Genomic DNA, 19,306 nt, shown 5'->3' with positions numbered 1-19,306 from the left:
TCTGGTAGACCTGGTCTGGGAGGGGGGCTTCCTTGCTTCTCCCTGTAGCCTTGCCCTAAGAGATCTGTGGGTCTCAAACTGGGCTGCACATTAAAATTACTAGGAGGGCTTTTAAAAAAAACATTCCAAGTCAATTTAATGTGTTGACCCTTGGGAATGCCTCACACCTGTGTTCCTCTGCATTCCAGTCACAGTAATGAGAGACGACAGGGAGTGAACCCACACATGCAGGACAGCCCTCGGACCAGATGAGAACACCATCACCCAACCTCAGCTTTGCCCAGGGTACCCTTGTTGTTCTAGTTGTGTGCCCTTCACCTGCCCTTGGAAATCTGAAATACTGTCCTCATTACCAGAGGGTCTTCTCTGATCCTACAGCAGAATGCCCTGTGGAAATGTGTGTGAGAGTAGTTCTTATTCCTTCCAGAGCCAATCCAACTCAGATTTTTTTTTTCTTATAAAAGCAAAATAAATGCAATATTTGCCTACTGGAAGCTCAAGCTGGTACAATTAGGCACAGACTTTGTCCTTCAGTTGTCTCATAGAACAGACGGTTTGGGATTGCATTTCAAAAATTTACAGCTGATTATTTTTTCTTTTTATCAATTTTACAGAGACATGCGAGAAATGAAAAACCTTTTAAGCAAACTCAGGGAAACTATGCCTTTACCACTGAAAAATCAAGGTGAGTCTTGTCATTTCTCTTTGAGGCAGAGGATGTGTTTAACATGATAACCTTGGGTCTTGTTTCTTGAGAAATTAAAGCAAGTTTTTTTTTACACAAGCAATAGAAGGCACTGAGCGTACATTTGTCTTTCCTCGAGAAGATAAGAGAATGAGAATAGTTTATCAGGTGAACGCTGTTTTGTTCTGAGGGCAGCTGAGAAACTCTGATCCCACAACAGACACCTCCTCCTCTGGCCCCATCAGTCAAGAGCATTTATTCATTGTGCAGGCTGTGAAAAGCACTACACCATGTGTGGCAAACACAAAAGGACTGAAGACTTGGCCCTTGCCTTTAAGAAGTTTACAGCTGAGTGAAAAAGACTTAGGAACACTTCCAGAGGAAGATTCCTGCCATCTACGTGTATCTAAACAAAGTAATAGTAATAACGCATATTGTCACTGTGATTTTGCATCCACTTCCAATGTGTGGGGGTTTCCCCACACCACCAAGCAATTATCAGACACCAGCTGGGTGTCCTGCAATTCAACGGATATCTGACACTAACTGGTGATGGCAACAGATTCCACAAGTTAAGGGTTCAGTAGTCCTACAAGACTGCCCGCCACCCCCTCCCCCACTCCAGGCACCAATCCAGGTTGTCACCTGAGCTTCTGACATCCAGCTATAGATGGGAGGGTCCAATGAACCCCTCCTTAGGTTCAATTAGTTCACCAGAGCAGCTCACGGAACACAGAGAAACGTTTTACTTACCAGATCACGGGCTTATTATTGCAGGATATAACTCAGCAACAGCTAAATGGAAAAGATGCACAGGGCAAGGGATGGGGAAAGGATGTGGAAACGCCACGCCTCCTCCAGAAGCGCCACTATCCCCAGTCTCAGAAGCTCTCCAAACCCTCTCCTTTTGGGTTTTTCTGGCAGCTTCGTTACACAGGCACGATTGATTAAATCATTGGCCGTTGGCCATTGGTTCAACCTCCAGCCCCTCTCCCCTCCCTGGAAGTTAGGGGGTGGGATTGAAAGTTCTAACCCTCCAATCATATGATTTGCTCTCCTCCTAGCAACCATCCCCCATCCTCAGGTGTTTTCCAAAAGTCACACCATTAACATAACAAAAGACATCTTTGTTGCTCTCTAAGGAAGTTCCTAGAGTTTTAGTAGCTCTGTGCCAGGAATGAGGTCAAAGACCAAATACATATAAATTACAATATCACAGCCACTATCCTAAATACCTTAGATGTATTAACTATATTAACTTATTTAATTCTAATAACACCTTTGAGGGAAATGCGATTCATGTTTCCCAATTTACAGGAAACTGAAGCACAGAGAGGTTAACTAACTTGGCTAAGGTCACACAGACTGTAAGTAGAAAGGCTGGGATGTGATCCCAGCAATCCGTCTCCAGAACTATCCAATGGGAGTATATACCCTTACACAGAAAGGGAAAGGGGATATTCACTAGAATGGAAGTTCTGTGAGGGAAGGGTCTCTGTACGCTTTTGTTAACTGTTTTACCTTCATTACCTGGAGAAATGCTTGGAACATAGCAGAATAACACCGGGCATAAACAGTAAATGTTTGTTCAACCTGCACCCAGTTTTGCAGCCTCCGAGTCTGAAGATATGTACAAAGGACTAATAATAATCCCTTTCACTAAGCACACGTGGCCAGAACAGCCTTACGTGAAGCATCAGCTTCAGAGAGGGTGGGAAAGGGGTTTTAGAAGTAAGGAAGATACTCCTCCTTTTTCCACTGAGCAAAGCCCAGGCGGGAGGGAGGGAGGGCAGGCCTGCCTCTGAGCGAGGAGGGAGAGGGTTTGGCAGCAGCGCTGGAGCACAGCTTGGCTCAGGGAGCAGCGTGGCAGAAGGTGGAGAGGTGGAGGTGAGAACACCAGACAGAAGAGGCCGAGGGTCGTGTGACCTGAGCTGCAAGGGAGGGAGGCGGGTGTCAGAAAACACGAGGCGGGCGATGGGGTGCGTCAGGTAACTGCAGGCAGCCCTGGAAGGGCCTGCTGACCCAGGCTTCCTGGCTTGAGCCCTGGGTATAGTGTTTGGGAGGCTTCGTAGGGTTTTGAGAAAGCTGTGTTTTACGACAGCGTGGGGTAGTGCTGAGAGTCCTCTGAACACAGCACGCACGTTTACTGCTAGAAATAAGCATGGTTACGGCTCTCCTTGGGTTCCAGTGCTGGCTCTATCATTTTCCTCCAACAAGTTGTTCAACTTCTGGAAATGTACATTTCCTCATCCCTGAAAAAGATTTAGATCACCTACTTCTGAGGGTTGTTGTGAGAATTAAATGAAAAAAGTGCACGTCACATGCCTACCACCAACCTTGCAGAGAGCAAGCGCTCAACAAATACAGCATTATTATTATTATTATTATTTTTTTTACCAGCTGGCTCACCAGCCTAGCTCAGGAAAACTCCAAATCATCACAAAACAGAACAATCCCAGCTACCTCTCTCTCAGAAGCAGACTATGTGTAGCGTTCATGAAAGGTTGATCTTGAGTCTGCTCTCCAGAATATTGGTCCCTGAGACTTTGGATTTGGGGCTCATGTCAGAAGCTGTCCTCAGCTTCTTAATATGTAGGGCAAGTCCCCCCTCTTGTACTTCATATCCAGTTGCTTAGGAGGATGACCACGCAGCCAGGGCCCCGCAGGCTGAATTTCATGGATGCCACGTAGCCTGTATTTTAAATTAAATATCTGAAACATTCCCTCTACACTTAGTGAAAGTTCATCCAACAGGTTTTGAACCAGGCATTATTAGAAAAACAGAAATTTTATTTTCCTTACTTAGGACATTTTTATAGTCATAAAAAATATAATAGAAATAGTGGGACTTCCCTGGCGGTCCAGTGGCTAAGACTCTGCGCTTCCATTAAGATCCCACATGACACATGGCATGGCCAAAAAAAAAAAAGTATAATAGAAATATTTTGTATAACTTGGTATTACTTTTGTACACAGAAAAAATAATTAGAATTTTAAATACATTTAAAAAATATAATAATAGTAATGAATGATTGATACTGTGACTAAAAACACAAGTACAAAGGGAAAAATCCAAACAAGTGATGCCCAGGACTTGAATCCTAAGTCCATTTGGGAGATGAAAAGGAAAAAGCTGGGAGGTAGAAGGAATTCTTCAAGAGGGAGTAATGCCATATGATTTTAAAATAATTTTTAAAATTCAGGTGAAGTCTTATGGGAAATTAAGTTTTCTTCATTTGGGAGAGAAATGGAAGCCCTTCACACTTGAAGATACATCTCTGTTTGGGGCGTGTTTAACGGGCACACAGCATGACGTCACTGGGAGCTGAGCAGTGGAGAAGGGGGGGTATGAGTCTCCACTGGGAGGTCTGAGGCCTGAAGAAAGGAGAGCAAGTCTCTTGGAGTCACTCTGGGAACATTTTTTTAGCAGATGCACCATTTTAATGAGCAAATCAGCCAGATTCCTCTCTTTGCATATACCAAGACAGAGCATAGGGATTGCCCCAAGACCTTCCTGGAATTCTTTTCAGGTGATTTATGTATTATACAGGTCTAATCTCTGCTCAAAATGGTGTCAGGTGAGATGTAGAAAAATGTGTTCCAGTTCTTTTCTGCAGGACCTTATTGTCAAAACATGATTCTAACTGGATGAAAAGCATTATAGAAAGCCATCTGTTTTCCTCCTGGCTGCTTCTTTCCTTTCTCTTTTTATTCCATTTACACGTGTGTTTGATGCAGAGCGAAAAAGGGAAAAGATACTGCTCCTGGTCTCCCTTTTTTCCTCCTCAAACGCTGACCGTGTGGAAATCCTCCCTGGCAAGTATGCGGTGGAGGTGGGGAACCCACCCTGGAAACGCTCTGATTCCCCTGTTCCCCAGACTCTATCCTGTCCCCCAAGTCAGAAACTCCTCCATGGTGATTTTAGCATTTCAAGATTGAATCCTATCTTACCCCCTTTCCACCACCATCAAAACTTGACTCAACAACAGTATGCTTTAAATTGATTTTCAGTGGCAAATAAAGGAAGGTAGCCAAGAGCCGGAATTGTAATGGTTAGCGATCCTACCTTCATTGGAGACGGGACCTTTGCCTTCCCGTGCTTCCAGTTTAAGACGGGAGACAGGGGTGCACAGAAGAAGACTGAGGCTCCCTTGCTCTGCTCCAACTCCCCTGCAGCCTCCCAGCAGTGGCCAGGTCTTCTGGCTCTTAGCCCGCTGTCCTTTCCTCTGCTTCAGCGCCTCTGCTGTCCTACATTCTGGGTCACTGGCAGCGCTGTAGGGAGCTTCATTAATTATGAGAGTCTTGCTGTGTCAAATGGATTACAAATGGAACCACCTGTGGATAGCCCACACGGTTACTGACAAAGACTGAAAGATGGGAAGGTGAAGGACAAGCACCTTCTAGACGCAGCCTTTAATCAAACAAACGTCGCAGAAATACATTAAACCTGAAAGACTGTTTCACCTTTTCCAAAATTCTGACTTCATGAAAGTGGTGCCGTGTGTCAATACATTTATTCTTGCCTAGAATTCCGTTGGTGATACCATGCCTTAGAGTCGGCCTGAAGTGGATCAGTCAGGAATTGCAGCTGTTCTAGAATGGGTCCCCTCCTGCGGACAGTCCTAATCCAGACTAAATTGGGTCTAGGAACAGCTCCCCCACTCTCTACACCCCTGATCCACTCCAGTCTGGACATGCATAACTGGAACCAACCTAGCCATGGCAGGCGGGAGAGTTCTCCGGCATCTGGCTGAACAACACTGGGCAGTTATGCCACCTGCTATCCTGGAGATGACTTTTTAGGTCCTTCCCCACGCCTCATATAAAGATTTTCTGTGCTTCAAGTTGGTGTCTGAATGTCACTCTGGGTAGTTTTACTGGTTGCCCCAGATCCTTTGCAACCTCTACAACCTTTTGCCCAGGGTTCAGCATGACGTATGCTGTCCCTCTCCCCTCCAATCTAATCCACGCATCACTGATCACACATCAGTTTCTTATTACTCTATGTTGAGCCTCTACTCACAAATCTTAAGTGTCTACATATTGTCTATTGAAGGAAAAGCAGACCTCGCCTCAGCATTCTTTGTCCCCACCGCCATCCAACATGTGATGGTCACGCACGCTGTGCCAGGTTCTGTGTCAGGTGCTGAGGATGTCTCTCCCCCAGAGGCTCTCCATCTCAACAGGACAGAATGGGATGAGAATCACCTGGGAAGCCTTTTCATGACATAAGCCTCCCCTCGAGGAGATTCTGATGGAGCTTTCAGGGTATGGCATGTGAACTCTGAAACAACTACCCACCCCTCCCCCACCCCATCCCCCCACCCCCGCCACACACACACACACAGAAAGACCAAAATAAAAAGTACTTAAAGTGTAACAATCTCATAATAGTTAGATACAGGTTGCTGCAAGGACATATTGGATTCTCACCTAGTCAGATTTTAGTTGTAAATAGGGAAGGAGACCGGAGTAATTGAAAAGTGCTTTTTGGAAACCAAGTTGAGATTTTTTTAGGATAAATCGAAATTAGCCAAAGAAAAAGATGGAAAGTCGACAGTGTAGGCAGAAGATTCCGAATGTGTGAAGGTGTCTGGGGAGACAACAGAGAGGGGCATTCTGATGAACTACAAGCACCTCATTAGTCAGGAAAGCGGTTAGAAAAGAGGCTTAAGAGAGAGACTAGAGAGGTGGGGTGCGTACTGTATCATTCAGATCCCTCTAACGTATGTTAAGAGGTTTGGACTTTATCCTGAGGTCACTGGAGGAATTTAGTCAGCAAGTGCAATAAGCCAGGTGAGAAATGTTTACAATCTGACCTAAAGCCTGGGGTTTGGAGAGGAGGATATCACCAACTGGCTGAGATACATCAGGTGAAGACAGAATCAAGGATGAAGCCCGGGTTCAGACTTGGAAAGCAGAGTGAATGATGGTGTCAATCACTAAGTTAGAACAGAGCAGTACCAACAGAGGTAGAGGACAGGACAGCTGAAGTTCTGGAAGTGGAGGGACTCTAAGAGCGGTGCTCGGTAGTTGTGGTGGATGTGCACGTCTTATGCCGAGGTGAGACATGGCAGCTGGAAGGACAGGAAATACAGATGTACACATCAGCAGCATAACCTAAAAATGGTTAAGACCCCCACCCCCGGAGAGTACATAGAGAAGAGCCCTGAAATACCAAAATTCAAGGTTTGAGGGGAAAGAAGAGCAGTGTATAAAAATCTGAGAAGAAACTCAGCATGGTGAAATAAGACAGTTGCCAGGAAGGAATGGCTAATAGTGTGGGGTAGTTCGGCTTGATGAGAACTGAAAGTGTCCATAGGATTTAGCAGAGAGGGAGTCACTGGTGAGGCTGGCAAAAGCAGCTTACCTGGAATTGGAGGCACAGAAGCCTAATTAAGGAGGGTTGAGGAGTGAGTGGGAACTGAAGAGCCAGGCAGCAAGGGTAAGTTTATTAAGTCTTTGATAAAGAGCTGCTTAGGGAATGGTGGATAGACAGATTTGGAAGCAGACAATGTACCAAGGGCTATAGCAATTTTGTATAGGATGAATGGAAGCATGAAGAAAGGCAGAAGCACAGAGCAGTCAGAAAAGCCTTTTCTGGGAAAAGAGATGGCGTGTGTAAAGGCAGGGAGGCAAGAGAAAGTATGGCCTTATTTAGGGAATCTGAGTACTTCTGTTTTACACCATCCCCTCCTTGATATGCCTTTCGTTCCAGCCAGACTGGGCTATTTACTTGGACCCAAATTCGGGCTGCCTTTGACCTCCCTGTCTTTGTTCATACTGTTCTCTCCAACCAGAACGCCTGCCCCCTCTGCTTCACCAAATGTCCAAGTTCTCCCCATCCCTGGTGGCCCAGCATGAACACTGACGCCCCGGGAATCTTCCACAAATGTCTTCGTTCTTCTCCTCCAGATGGGAGTAATTTCCCCCTCTGGGAGATCTCAAAGCATTGTATTTGTGTCTCTCTAATGGTATGTCTAATGAAGACTCCTAGTTACTCAAAGATCCCTGAGGCCAAGGATCACCGTTCTCTTAGGACCCATCTGATATTACCCCCAGCACCTGACATAGAGCCTTGCACTTCGTAGGCCTTTGATTAATTCAGCGGTTCTCGAAGTCTGGTCTCAGGACCAGCAGTGTCAGCAAGTCTGGAAACTTGTAAGAAATGCAGATCATCTGGCCCCACCCAGACCTACTGATTCAGAAACTCTGGAGGTGGAGCCAACAATCTGTGCCTTAACAAGCCCTCAGATGAAGCTGATACAGCTAATGTTTGGGAACCCTGGGATTAACTGAAGGGCTCCTTTTTTTCCAGAACAGAAATTTGCAACTGCAGTTCCATTATAAGCACGATTCTTGACTTAGAGAACATAGCTTTAAAATCAAACACTCAGTTTATTATTTGAAAACTTCTCATTTTCATGTCTTTCTGTTTCTACATATCGTTTATGTAAAAAGCCTTTTATTGGCAAAAAGAAATTTGAGCAATAGAGGAATGGCATTATTGTAGCTAGGGGGATTCCAGCGTTCCTGGCTTTAGTAGCATCCAAGAATTAAACATTTAATGACTGGAGTTTGAACTTACTGATGGCTGAATACCCTACTCTCCTTTTCCTTCACTTTCTGCTATGCCTTCCTGCTTCCTCTTCCTTTTCTCACTTTTTATTTTCACATTTAAAACTGTCCTAGGTTACAGTTCTGAGAGTATGCACTTTGGAGAAAAGATACCATAAACATCTCAAACATTTGCAATAAAAATCAAAGATTTCACAACAAGTTCAGATGGATTAGCCCAGAAAGTTTAGAATGAGTGGGGAAACATTCCATTTTGCTCACATTCTGTTGACAACCCCTAACTTCAGAGACAGGATTTCAGTCCGTGTGGAAAGACATCTTTCCTTGGCTTTGAATTCACTTTAAATCATTCCCGGCAGACTTACTGCCTGGTGAATTTTCAGCATTTACTGCAGGTGTCAGCTTCCTACAGGGTAGAAAGCTGCTCTGAATTTCTGCCAAGAATTTTTGAGTTTTTGTGTCACCTCAGCCCTAGGTGATGATCAGACAAGCTCTGGACTAGGCAAAGGTGTCACAAATGCTCAACAAAATGCCCCAAACCAGCAGTCGTCCTTAATAGGCAGCCTGTCCTTTGCTTAACATCTGAGCACTTTCTCATCAATTCTAACACTTCCTATTCCCTTGAATGCTATGTATGTATGTATGTGTGTGTGCATGTGTGTCTATAGCACTCACAAGTGAATGTTTCATATATATATATAGTTGAAAAGAGGGCTGAATGAGAATTTCAATAACACAAAGGTGTTTTGATTCACTGTAATGAATGCACAGATACAAGGGTCAGTCTTGATACAAATCTCATAATACCTGTGTATAATACCTGTGTGCTTTTAATACATAAAAAAGAGAGAATGGGAGCAAATATACCGCCACAGTACACACACGCCACAGCACACACATACACACTTTCTTTGTAAATACAGCATACCAATGTATGTAGACATTTCCTCACACAGTGTGAACAGTACACATCAGAATTGCATTTTATAATATATAAATGCCAGTGATGTCACTCCCAAATCTCTTAAATGTTTGGAGAAAGGCGAGTATAAAGGGAATTCAGGAATAAATGGGAATTCAGGAAATAGATCTCCAAGACATAGAAATAAGATTTTTCTTTCCTATCAGTATCTTCACAGTTTTGGTGATGATTCTGTTCCAAGGAAGTGTTGACTTCCACTTGAACTTGAGTTTCAGGAAGTATAGTCAGTATTCAAAGAGATACCAAAAGGTAAAATTCTTTACCCTTCAGGGTCTGCTGTATCTTTGCCATATCCAATTAGGTAGGTTAAACTCACTGATCGTTGGGTGGAGTCCTAAAAATGATGAGAGAGTATGGTTATCATTTCTTTCTGCTCCAAATATATCATGATTCATCTCTGAGAGATTTTTCTGAGAAATCAGGCTTATATATAGGATATGACATTACTTTCAGCATCTTAACTATTTGGGGCAAGTTTAACTGTAAAAAAGAGATGTCCTAGTTTTTTGTCTCAAAATGTTGACATTCAGATTATAGTGAAATATTTTTCACTGTGAAAAGGACAAAGAGAGTCCTGTTTTTCTCCACGTTAGCAGAGTGTGAATATTAAGAGAGGATTTTAATCTGTGGAGACTGAGGGAGGAAGCTGTGTTTGATTAATCTGACGTGCCCAGCTGGGGCACCTGTTTTCTTCCCTGGCTGCAATTTGCTACTCTGGTTCCGTCTAAATATATAACATAGCACAGCATTACAAGGAACACTGTCAACTCGGTGGGTGATGCTAATTTACAGATAAATATGACACATGGGAGCCTTGGGAGATGGGGAGGGAAAGCCAGGGCACTTGGATGACAATTTATGTAAGAGGACCAGAAAGCCAGAACTCATTTTTGTTCCTGGCAGTTTCCTGGGCATCTAGGCTCAGTAATCAAGAAAAGCCTCATCTACAAGCCAGTTTTATTGAAGTGGGGCACATCTCTTCATCTAACTCCTGATTCTGGGCTCTTTCCCAAGGTTCTGCATCCTCAAGGTTAGGATGGGGAAAGGAGGGAACATCTTACCTCTGCTCTGGGGGGAGCAGTGCAACTAGTCCTGGCAAATCTTAGGTACAGAAGAGTCGTCAGAATCAACCAGCCATTTTGATGCCCCTAGTTCCATTCTGACCATATCTTCGTGCTGCCCCAGTTGGCAATTTCCAGATTATTTCCTTACAGTCCTTCTCCAACCTCTGGGACCCACACTGGTCAGTTCTGCTCCAACAAGATGTTTCTACCAACTCTTTCTGTTGAGCTGCGCTATTTCCTAAAAACCCAGCTTATTAAACTGGATTTGGTTTACTGGCTTATTTCTTTTTCTACTAGTCATCATACTAAATTTCAAACCAAAACTTGTGAATTCAACAGCTGATAATCTTCTCGGAATGCCCTTGTGCACAGATATCCACAGAAAGTCCTAGCGAAAGACTCAACAAGGAGTAGTTGAAACTTCTTCCCGAGGCATAAAGTAGGTGAATGGAGGTAAGACAAGGTCCCATGTAAAGGAAAATAGTTAATAACAGCTATATTTACTGAGTGCTTCCTCCATGCTAAGTACCAAGGTCTGCACCCAAGCTAAATGTTTTTCATAGATTATTCTATTTAATCCTCACCTAAGGTAAGTGTTATTAAACCCTATTTTACGTGTAGAGAAAATTAAGCTTAATGAGCTTAAGTGATATGTTCAAAGTCACAGGACTAGTAAGTAGTAAAGTACAGAAAAGAAGCCAACTTTACTCCAAAGCATGAGCTCTCTCTAAGAAGTATACGTCTGCTAAGTGGAAAGCTGCCTCTAAGCAGTTTAAATTTAATTCTAAGTAGTCGTTCTCAAGTGTGGGCTATTTGCTTTACCCCACCCCGCACCCCAGGAGCATTTGGCCATATCTGGGGACACTTCTGGTTGTCACAACTGGGTTAGGGGAGTGCTACTGGCATCTAGTTAGCAGAGACCAGGGATGCTGCTAAACATGCTACAATGCTCAGGACAGCCCCCAATACTAAAGAATGATTTAATCCAAAGGATCGATGGTGCTGAGGTTGAGAGACTTGGATTCAAAGGATGGTGGATTTTTAAGGCCAATTCATAAAAAAACAGTTTGTTTTGTCTTTACCGCACTCATATGTACATTCTGTCCCATCACAGATGACAGCAGCCTTCTAAATCTAACTCCCTACCCCTTGGTTAGAAGACGGAAGAGAAGGTTCTTTGGGCTGTGCTGTCTCGTCTCAAGCTAGGCGATTCCTCCTGGAAACCACCACTGGGAAGACCTGAAAATATCACTGAACCCGAGGACCTCCAGACAGCTGAACCACAGTTATTGGTTTTTGACTATGTTTTCTATGCTTCCTTATTACTTTTATCCACCTCCCGCTGCCCTTTTAAATGATTTTACATTTGAAAGCAGCTGCTGTCAAGAAAAAAAAAAAAAAACAGATTCAAAAACCAGGCTGTTTTTAAAAGGATTTTTAAAGCCGACATTGTGCATGTCTGCTCCAAACCACACCATGACAGATGCAAGAATTATGATTTTTAAATTATTTAAAGGTTTTTTAAGTGTATAATACAGAGAAAAAATATTTCATGTATAATAGTATATCTGTAGCTCTTGCTGATCTCCTGTTAACAATCGATCACATATGAGAGTCTTTAAAAATAGAAATCTATTTAAAACTGCAAAACTGTTCAAATCCAATCAATATTACAAATAATATTATAATCAAACATATACCACCTCAACCTATTGCTTTCTCTGCACTCGTTTACGTTTAGTCTTCCATTCTGTCAGAATCTAAGAGCTTCACCATAAAAATATCTTAATTTATAATGCAACAAAAACCATATATGAAAAGTATTTAAATTTTGTAAATACACAATAATCCTAATACCTTCATACAATGCATATGGGCAACTAATTTCCTTTCGATCCAATGGTGTCTTTTTCAGCTTCTTGGAGAATGAAGTAGTCCAGTTAGGAAATGGTGTAGTAACATATACAAATACCCTCAAATGTAAAATTGAATATTATCACATTTTGTTCTAATTGAAATTGAAGCATGATGTCTGCACATCAGCATAGTGTTAAATCTTATAGGGCATGCTGGAATTAGCTCAGATCGTAAAAATACTTAACATTTTACATTGTTAATAAAATCTTTTTAGTTAAGCTAAGCTTGTCTCATTTTAGATGACTATGCAGATAGGACTTTTCCAACGTGTACTTGGTGTCTTGTCTTATGCTTAGACTCTTAAAAGCAGAACACATTAAGCAATACTCTATTTTAGAAAGGAGGAAGCCACACGCTTTGTTTTTCTGCTCACAGCTCTGTTGTGCTCTTCCTCCACTAAACTTGTAACACGGTACAGATTTTGTTATATTTTCCCTTGTTCTTCCCTTGGCCCATTTCTCAGACAGAATTTCCCATGGATTAAAAGATCAAGTCTTTGGACTTCTCTTCTTGTTTTCCATAGTTTGAAAACTCCTGAAGTCAGACAAGAGGCACCAGAGTCCAGCGCAATAAAAGGATGAGCTATATACATGGTGGTTTATCCAAGACGCATCTTTAATCCCAACCCTATAATTTCTCAGTATTTATGTGCACAGGCATTTATATGTCAGCCAATATTTTGACCTAAAAATTAAATATACTCAAGCGTTTAGCTTTGGAGAAGAGCAAGAGAGGTACAGACAAACTATTGGAATAATTATCATGTTAGGTTGAATTCAATGAAATTGCTGATATTTGACTGTTTTTGACCTAAAAAATGGCAACTTCATATAGTTCAACCTAATATCTGATGTTGGGGAAGTTATCCTTGGAATTCTCTTCTAGTGTTTTTGATTGAAAGTGAAAGGATTAAAGAATTGGAAGAGATCACAAAAGGTTATGCAGGTCTCTATTTAGATCACATCAGCTGGTTGTTGGCCTTATTCTTGGAGTCCAGAGATGTGTTCCAATGAGCTGGCAATTGATGCATGGTTATACGTATGACTAGCTTCATGTCAAGACATACCCTTGAAAGTTACATGAGAAAAATCACAATTTTCTAAATCAAATACTCATAAAACAGTTGTTGGAATATGCTATTTAAAGACTCCTAGGGTGACCGCTCCTTTGCAAAGCAGGTAACCGCTCCCAAATGTACCTGGTCTGCAAACCCCGATTTTCATAAAATCAGGTTTGATTCAAGCTTAATATCCTTTCCTGAATGCAGTTCATTTTCATCCCCTGAAGTTTAATTCACTTCGGTGCATTGTTTTAGGAATTATGAAGGAGCGCAATCTGGCACGCTCTCCGCTTCCATCTCTGCCCTCTCCCAGCTTCCACTATATTGAACCCTTAGCTTCAATCTAGTTCCTGCTAACCTAAGCAACGTTATTAACAGATAAGCCCAGGCTTGGTGTTCAGCACCTTCTTCTAAATGCCTGACCTAAATTACTTCTGCTTGGTTAATTTGTGCTCCCTCTCGCCTTCGTCTCCGTGTGAAAGTAACACCTTCCGTGCAATTGTCCTTTGTACAACTGAAGACTGTTAATAAATTCAGGTCTCACCTCCATGTCTGGGGAGGGCTGTAGTAGCTATTCATGGAGATGGCGATTTGTCTAATTCCCTAGCTGGGCTTTCCATATCTAAGGTAAATCAATTCAGCCCCTTATCTTTTATCCATAGTGCCTGTTTCCCAGCCTGGGATCAATTTTGTAGTTCCTGTGGACGCACTCCAAGATTTATGGATCTTCTTTCACCATAACAGGTCCTAAAATGAAATTTAGTCCTCCAAGTCCCAATAACCTACCCTGCCTCAGAGCCGCAATGGGTAATTCACCATCTCACACTGGGTATGTCAATGTACCTTGTTAGGAGCTGACCCCACTCCCCTGTCACCTACCAAAGGACTTTCTCAGGTGTAGTTCCATGAGATAACTGTCTCATCTTCCTGCTGGTAATTTGCTTTCAGGTTAGCAATAACACTGAGCCGATCTCTAGGGATAAGAAGAGCCCATTGAACTCATTTTGTTGCATGTACGCATATGCTTGAAACAAAAAAGGATGTAAAGTTTTTCTGGCGCACCATCACCCATTTTACCACCAAATTTTTAATATCCCTGTGTTTATTTATTTATTTTTTTCAGATTACAGAGACAATACATGTTCTTTGTGGGAAATCTGAAAAATACCACTAAGTATAAAGAAAATAAAAATCACCTGAATCCCACCACAATCATATTGTTTAAAACCACATTTTCAGACTTTACATCAGTCATTGGCTGGGCCCAAAGGCACTTTTGGATGAGGTATATGAAGAAATGCCCACAAGGCCAAGGTGCTGCTTTGAAAAATCAGCCTGCTAATGTTTTGCACACATCTAGGAACAGATTCAGTGCACACTTCTGATTGTGCCATTGTTCGAGGGTACAAAGAAGACTTTAAAAGTCTCACAGCCCTAATGCCTCCTCTAAGGAAAGCCCCTGGGGGAATTCTAAAATCCTGCCAGATCATTTTGTTCCTTGGTGCTCCTGCAAGTTTGGGTACTTATTGTTTGGCAATACTGCCATCTATTGGAAGCTAAGCTTTATATAGAGCATAAAAGCATCTAATTGATTTTAGACAGCCAACAAATGGGCCAGATTTACAATAATCCCATGTGGAATTTCAGCCTCTGGAAGTCTCAAAATTTAAAGAATTAAGGATATCCATCCATAATAACTTCCCATCCACCCACACACATACCTTAGCCAATGTCTACCATTTCTTTGTGTCCTAGAACATCATCAAATGCACAATGCTCAACTTTCAGGTAACTACAGAAAGGATGAGAAATGGCCCACGATAAACCATTAACATTAAATATAAAGTCCAGAAATAAACCCAAGAACATAGAAGAATGGAGTACCTTAAAAAGATGACATTTCAAATCTGTGAGAAAAGGCTGGATTATTAAGTAAGTTACGTTGGGAAAAATGGTTAGCCATCTGTTGAGGAATCTATACCTCATAACTGTCATCAAAATAAATTCTAAGTGAAGTATTTAAATGTTAAAGCATATAAATAAACCGGCAGTATTGATGAATATATATGTAATTTTAGTGTGTGGGGGCGGGAGGGGGAAAGCCTTTCTAAGTATGATAGCAAAGGGAGAAACCCCAAAGGAAAAGATGGATGGATTTGACCAATTAAAAATGCGAAACCCCTATAGATTAAAATAAAATAACAAACCGGATTAAGAGAAAGCAAAATTTTCAATATATGCAACAAAGAGTACAAATGAATAATAATATATATCAAGATCTTAAATTCCACTACCTTTGGGACGTTTCCATGATCTACAACTTCCTCCCCAGCCAAGTGTTCCCATTTTATCCTTTCCTTTTCCTTATTACACTTTTCTCATTATTGCTTGTTTAATTGTCTATCTCCGGTAAACTGGGAGTTCCAGAACACAGCAATCATATCTGTTTTGCTTATTCTGATATCCTCAGCACAGTGCTAAACGCAAAAGCAAATAGTGAAAACATATTTATGGAATGAGTGAATAATGAATGCATGAATCAGTGACATTTTATGACTCAAAAAGAGTCAAACTTTCCAGTAGAAAATTGAGCCAAGCACACAAACTGGTGATGTACCATAATTTAAAATAATGCACTAAAAATATGAAAATATTTGAATATACTAGTAACCAACGATGCAAATTATTGTAATATACTCTTTTCCATGTATCAGAAAGGGAAGAGTAAAAAGAATGAATGTTTCTGGGGACAGCAAGGAAGTCTGCAAGTGAACATTCTCTTACAGAACCAACAAATATGTAAATTGATTCCACCTTTATGGAAAATAATTTGGCAATATATTTGTTACCTATGCCAAGTAATCCCACTGTTGAGAAATCCTCCTTTAAAGGGTCAGAAAACATGAGCTAAGATATATTCATTCATTATTCAAAAACTATATGCAAGAAAGAATGCTTATGTGGAAGAATGGGGAAAAAATGTAAATAAGCCCACAGTATAAGGTTGGTTAAATATGGTATAGCCTTTCAATGGAATACTGTGCACCAATAAAGAATAAGCACCATACCTATATTTATTGAACTATATTGTTAAATGAAATAAGTTACAGAAGAATATAGTATCATCCCATTTTAAAAATATACATATGTATGTGTGCATTAAAGAGTCTGAAAAGATATTTGCTAAAATGTTAACAGCATTTGCCTGTGGGAGGTGAGATTTGGAGCAATTGTTTTTTGCATATCTGTAATTTCTGATTTTTCCACAATGAGCATGTAGTACCCGTATAGTATTTTCAGGGAATAAATAACAATGTTCACAACGTATATTAAATTAAAAACATGTTATAATACAGTATGTATAGTATAACACAATATTTGTAAAAAAGAAAAGTATATATAAATATATCTATGTATGTATATATATGCATAAGAAAGCTAGAAGGACAGACACTAAAATGTTAATAGTAGTTATTTATGGGTAGTGGGATTATGGGTGATTATTTTTTCTTTTTGCTTTTCTGTGTTTTCTAATTTTTCTACAATGGATATGTATTACTTGTGTAATAAAAACTAATAATAAAAGTTAAAAAAAAAGAATGATAAAGTGAAAGTGACCTTGTGATTCACTGTTTGCCCTGATCCTACTCACCCCCGACCCTACCCCCTTGGCATATTGCTTGTCGTCAAAATGTGGGCAGTGGACATGGAGAGGAAACACCAGGGCACTGTAACTTTTGAAGAAAGTAGAGAGACACAGACAGACGAAGGGGGGTGGGGAGGAAAGAGAGAAGAAGAAAGGAAGGAAAGAAGGGAAGAAGGGAGGGAGGGAAAGACAGAGAGGGAGGAAGGGCGAGGGAAGAAAGAATTAAGTGAAAGTGAAGTTAGTGGGGGAAAGGCTTTGGAAACTTTTTCACTAACAATAGCAGTAAGTCTCTAAATTTCACTCCGTTTTCCTGATAGTTACCAAAAAAAAAAAAAAAACCATTGAAATAAAAATACAATACAAAAATACAATACAATGATTTTATTTTCGAATAAAAGGAGAGACATCTAGGAATTAAATTCTGACAGGAATATATACCAAGAAGTTTTTCGAAAGGCTAACTACTGAGTCCAGCTAGATGTCAAGGAGTGTGCAGTATAGCCTGGAGTGACACACACTTGTGTCTGAATCTCAGGTGGGCTGCAACAAAGTACACAGCTGTGGCTAGCAGTTGCAATATCTGTTCTCTCTTTCCTTCCTTTAGTAACAGGGATCCCAAATTTTAGTGAGACGCTGGCCACCTAAAGTAAATACTCCATTTCCCAGGGTCCCTTGGTTGTGGGTGTGGCAATATAACTGAATTCTGGCCAACAGGAGATGAGTGAAATTGCGCAATTTCCAGGTAACATCCCTAATACAAGAGGCATGCATTTCCATGTTCCTCCTCCCTTCCCACTAGGCTGTAAGAACATGAGGGTGAGAGCTGAAACAACTGTCTTGGATCCAGAGTCAGACACCACACAAAGATGACAGAAGAGCCTCAGCAGAGATTACCTATCTCATACTTTTATCTGCTTAACTAATTAAGTACTAATATCTGTCTCGTTTAAGGCATTAATAATGTGAATCTTTGTATAGAAGAACTAATTCACTAAATCAGTTAACGTCTGTAAGCCTCAGTTTCCTGAGAGTAAAATGGAAATAATATATCAATATCACAAAAGGTTCAACCAAATCATGTCCAATTACTTGCTTAGAACCAAAGCTCTTTTATGAGAAAAATCAAACATTGCATGATACTGTGTTGCATTACAGCAGACAAAAGGGAAATCTTTTAAAGAAACAGTGCTTTTAAATCAAATGGTCAATTGATTTTCATTTGCAAAAGAGTTAAACTTCACCCTTGCCTCATTCCAAGTTGAATATTGATCTAAAAGTAAAAGGTAAAACAACAAAGCTTCCAGAAGATAACAAAGGAGAATATCTTCATACCCACAGAGTTGTAAAATAGTTCCTAACAGAACACAAACAACGCTGGAAAACTGCTTAACATTATCTGCTATCATGGAACACATGTGTACCCTATGATCCAATAGTTTCACTCCTAGGCAGAGACTCAAGAGAAATATATGTGTGTGATATATGTGGGTGTATTCCAATATGGGTAAAAGAATACCCACAGTGGCGTTACCTGTAATAGCCGAAAACCATAAACAAATCAGCAAAAGAATCAATCAAAGGGACTTCCTTGGTGGTGCAGTGGATAAGACTCTGTGCTCCCAATGCAGGGGGCCCAGGTTCGATCCCTGGTCAGAGAATTAAATCCCACATGCATGCCACAACTAAGAGTTCATATGCAAAAACTAAGAAGCCGGCAATAGCAATTAAAGAGCCAGCAAGCCACAACTAAGGAGACCGCCTGCCACAACAAAGACCTGGCACAACCAAATTAATTAAAAGAATCCATCGATAAAAGAACAGAAAAGTAAATTGTATTATACTGATACAGTTGAATACTATACAGCAATAAAAAGAAATGAACTCGGGACTTCCCTGGTGGCGCAGTGGTTAAGATTCCACCTGCCAATGCAGGGGACATGGGTTCAAACCCTGGTCCAGAAAGATTCCAAATGCCACAGAGCAACAAAGCCCGTGAGCCACAACTACTGTGCCTGAGTGACACAACTACTGAAGCTCATGCACCACGAACCTGTGCTCCACAACAAGAGAAGCCACAGCAACAAGCAACCCGCGCACTGCAACAGAGTAGCCCCTGCTTGCCGCAACTAGAGAAAGCCTGCGTGCAGCAGTGAGGACCCAATGCAGCCAAAAATAAATTAAAAAAAAAAAAAGAATGGAAAGGAGGAAATAGATGAGAGATTTCCAGGGTAGAAATGATGTAACTTAGAAACCAAATAAACATGTGTTACAAAACTGTGACAATCTTTAAAAAAAAGAAAAGAAAGAAATGAACTCCATTACAGCTACATACAACCAGATGAAAGAGTAAAACCACTGTAATGCTGAATGAACA

The 19,306-nt window shown here is 41.1% G+C and overlaps 1 protein-coding gene across 2 annotated transcripts in view; it reads left to right on the top strand.

The window, feature by feature from the left end:
* Positions 1–12,444, top strand: part of RGS7BP (regulator of G protein signaling 7 binding protein) — a 93,324-nt gene extending 80,880 nt beyond the window's left edge. Inside the window, exons 5-6 of one of the 2 annotated variants that reach the window (XM_057699866.1) lie at positions 615–685; positions 11,424–12,444. In XM_057699866.1, the coding sequence (XP_057555849.1) occupies positions 615–685; positions 11,424–11,515 (163 nt within the window). In that variant the 3' untranslated portion in view covers positions 11,516–12,444. Of the gene's footprint in view, positions 1–614; positions 690–11,423 lie in introns of those variants that run through there. The other variant, XM_057699874.1, reaches the window with a different exon arrangement.
* Positions 12,445–19,306: the final 6,862 nt, after the last annotated feature.

The sequence above is a fragment of the Hippopotamus amphibius genome, chromosome 1 (assembly GCF_030028045.1).
Source record: "Hippopotamus amphibius kiboko isolate mHipAmp2 chromosome 1, mHipAmp2.hap2, whole genome shotgun sequence".
NCBI classification, from domain to species: Eukaryota; Metazoa; Chordata; class Mammalia; order Artiodactyla; family Hippopotamidae; genus Hippopotamus; species Hippopotamus amphibius.
The sequence above is the reverse complement of the archived record's forward strand: the minus strand, read 5'-3'. Positions and strand labels throughout refer to the sequence as shown.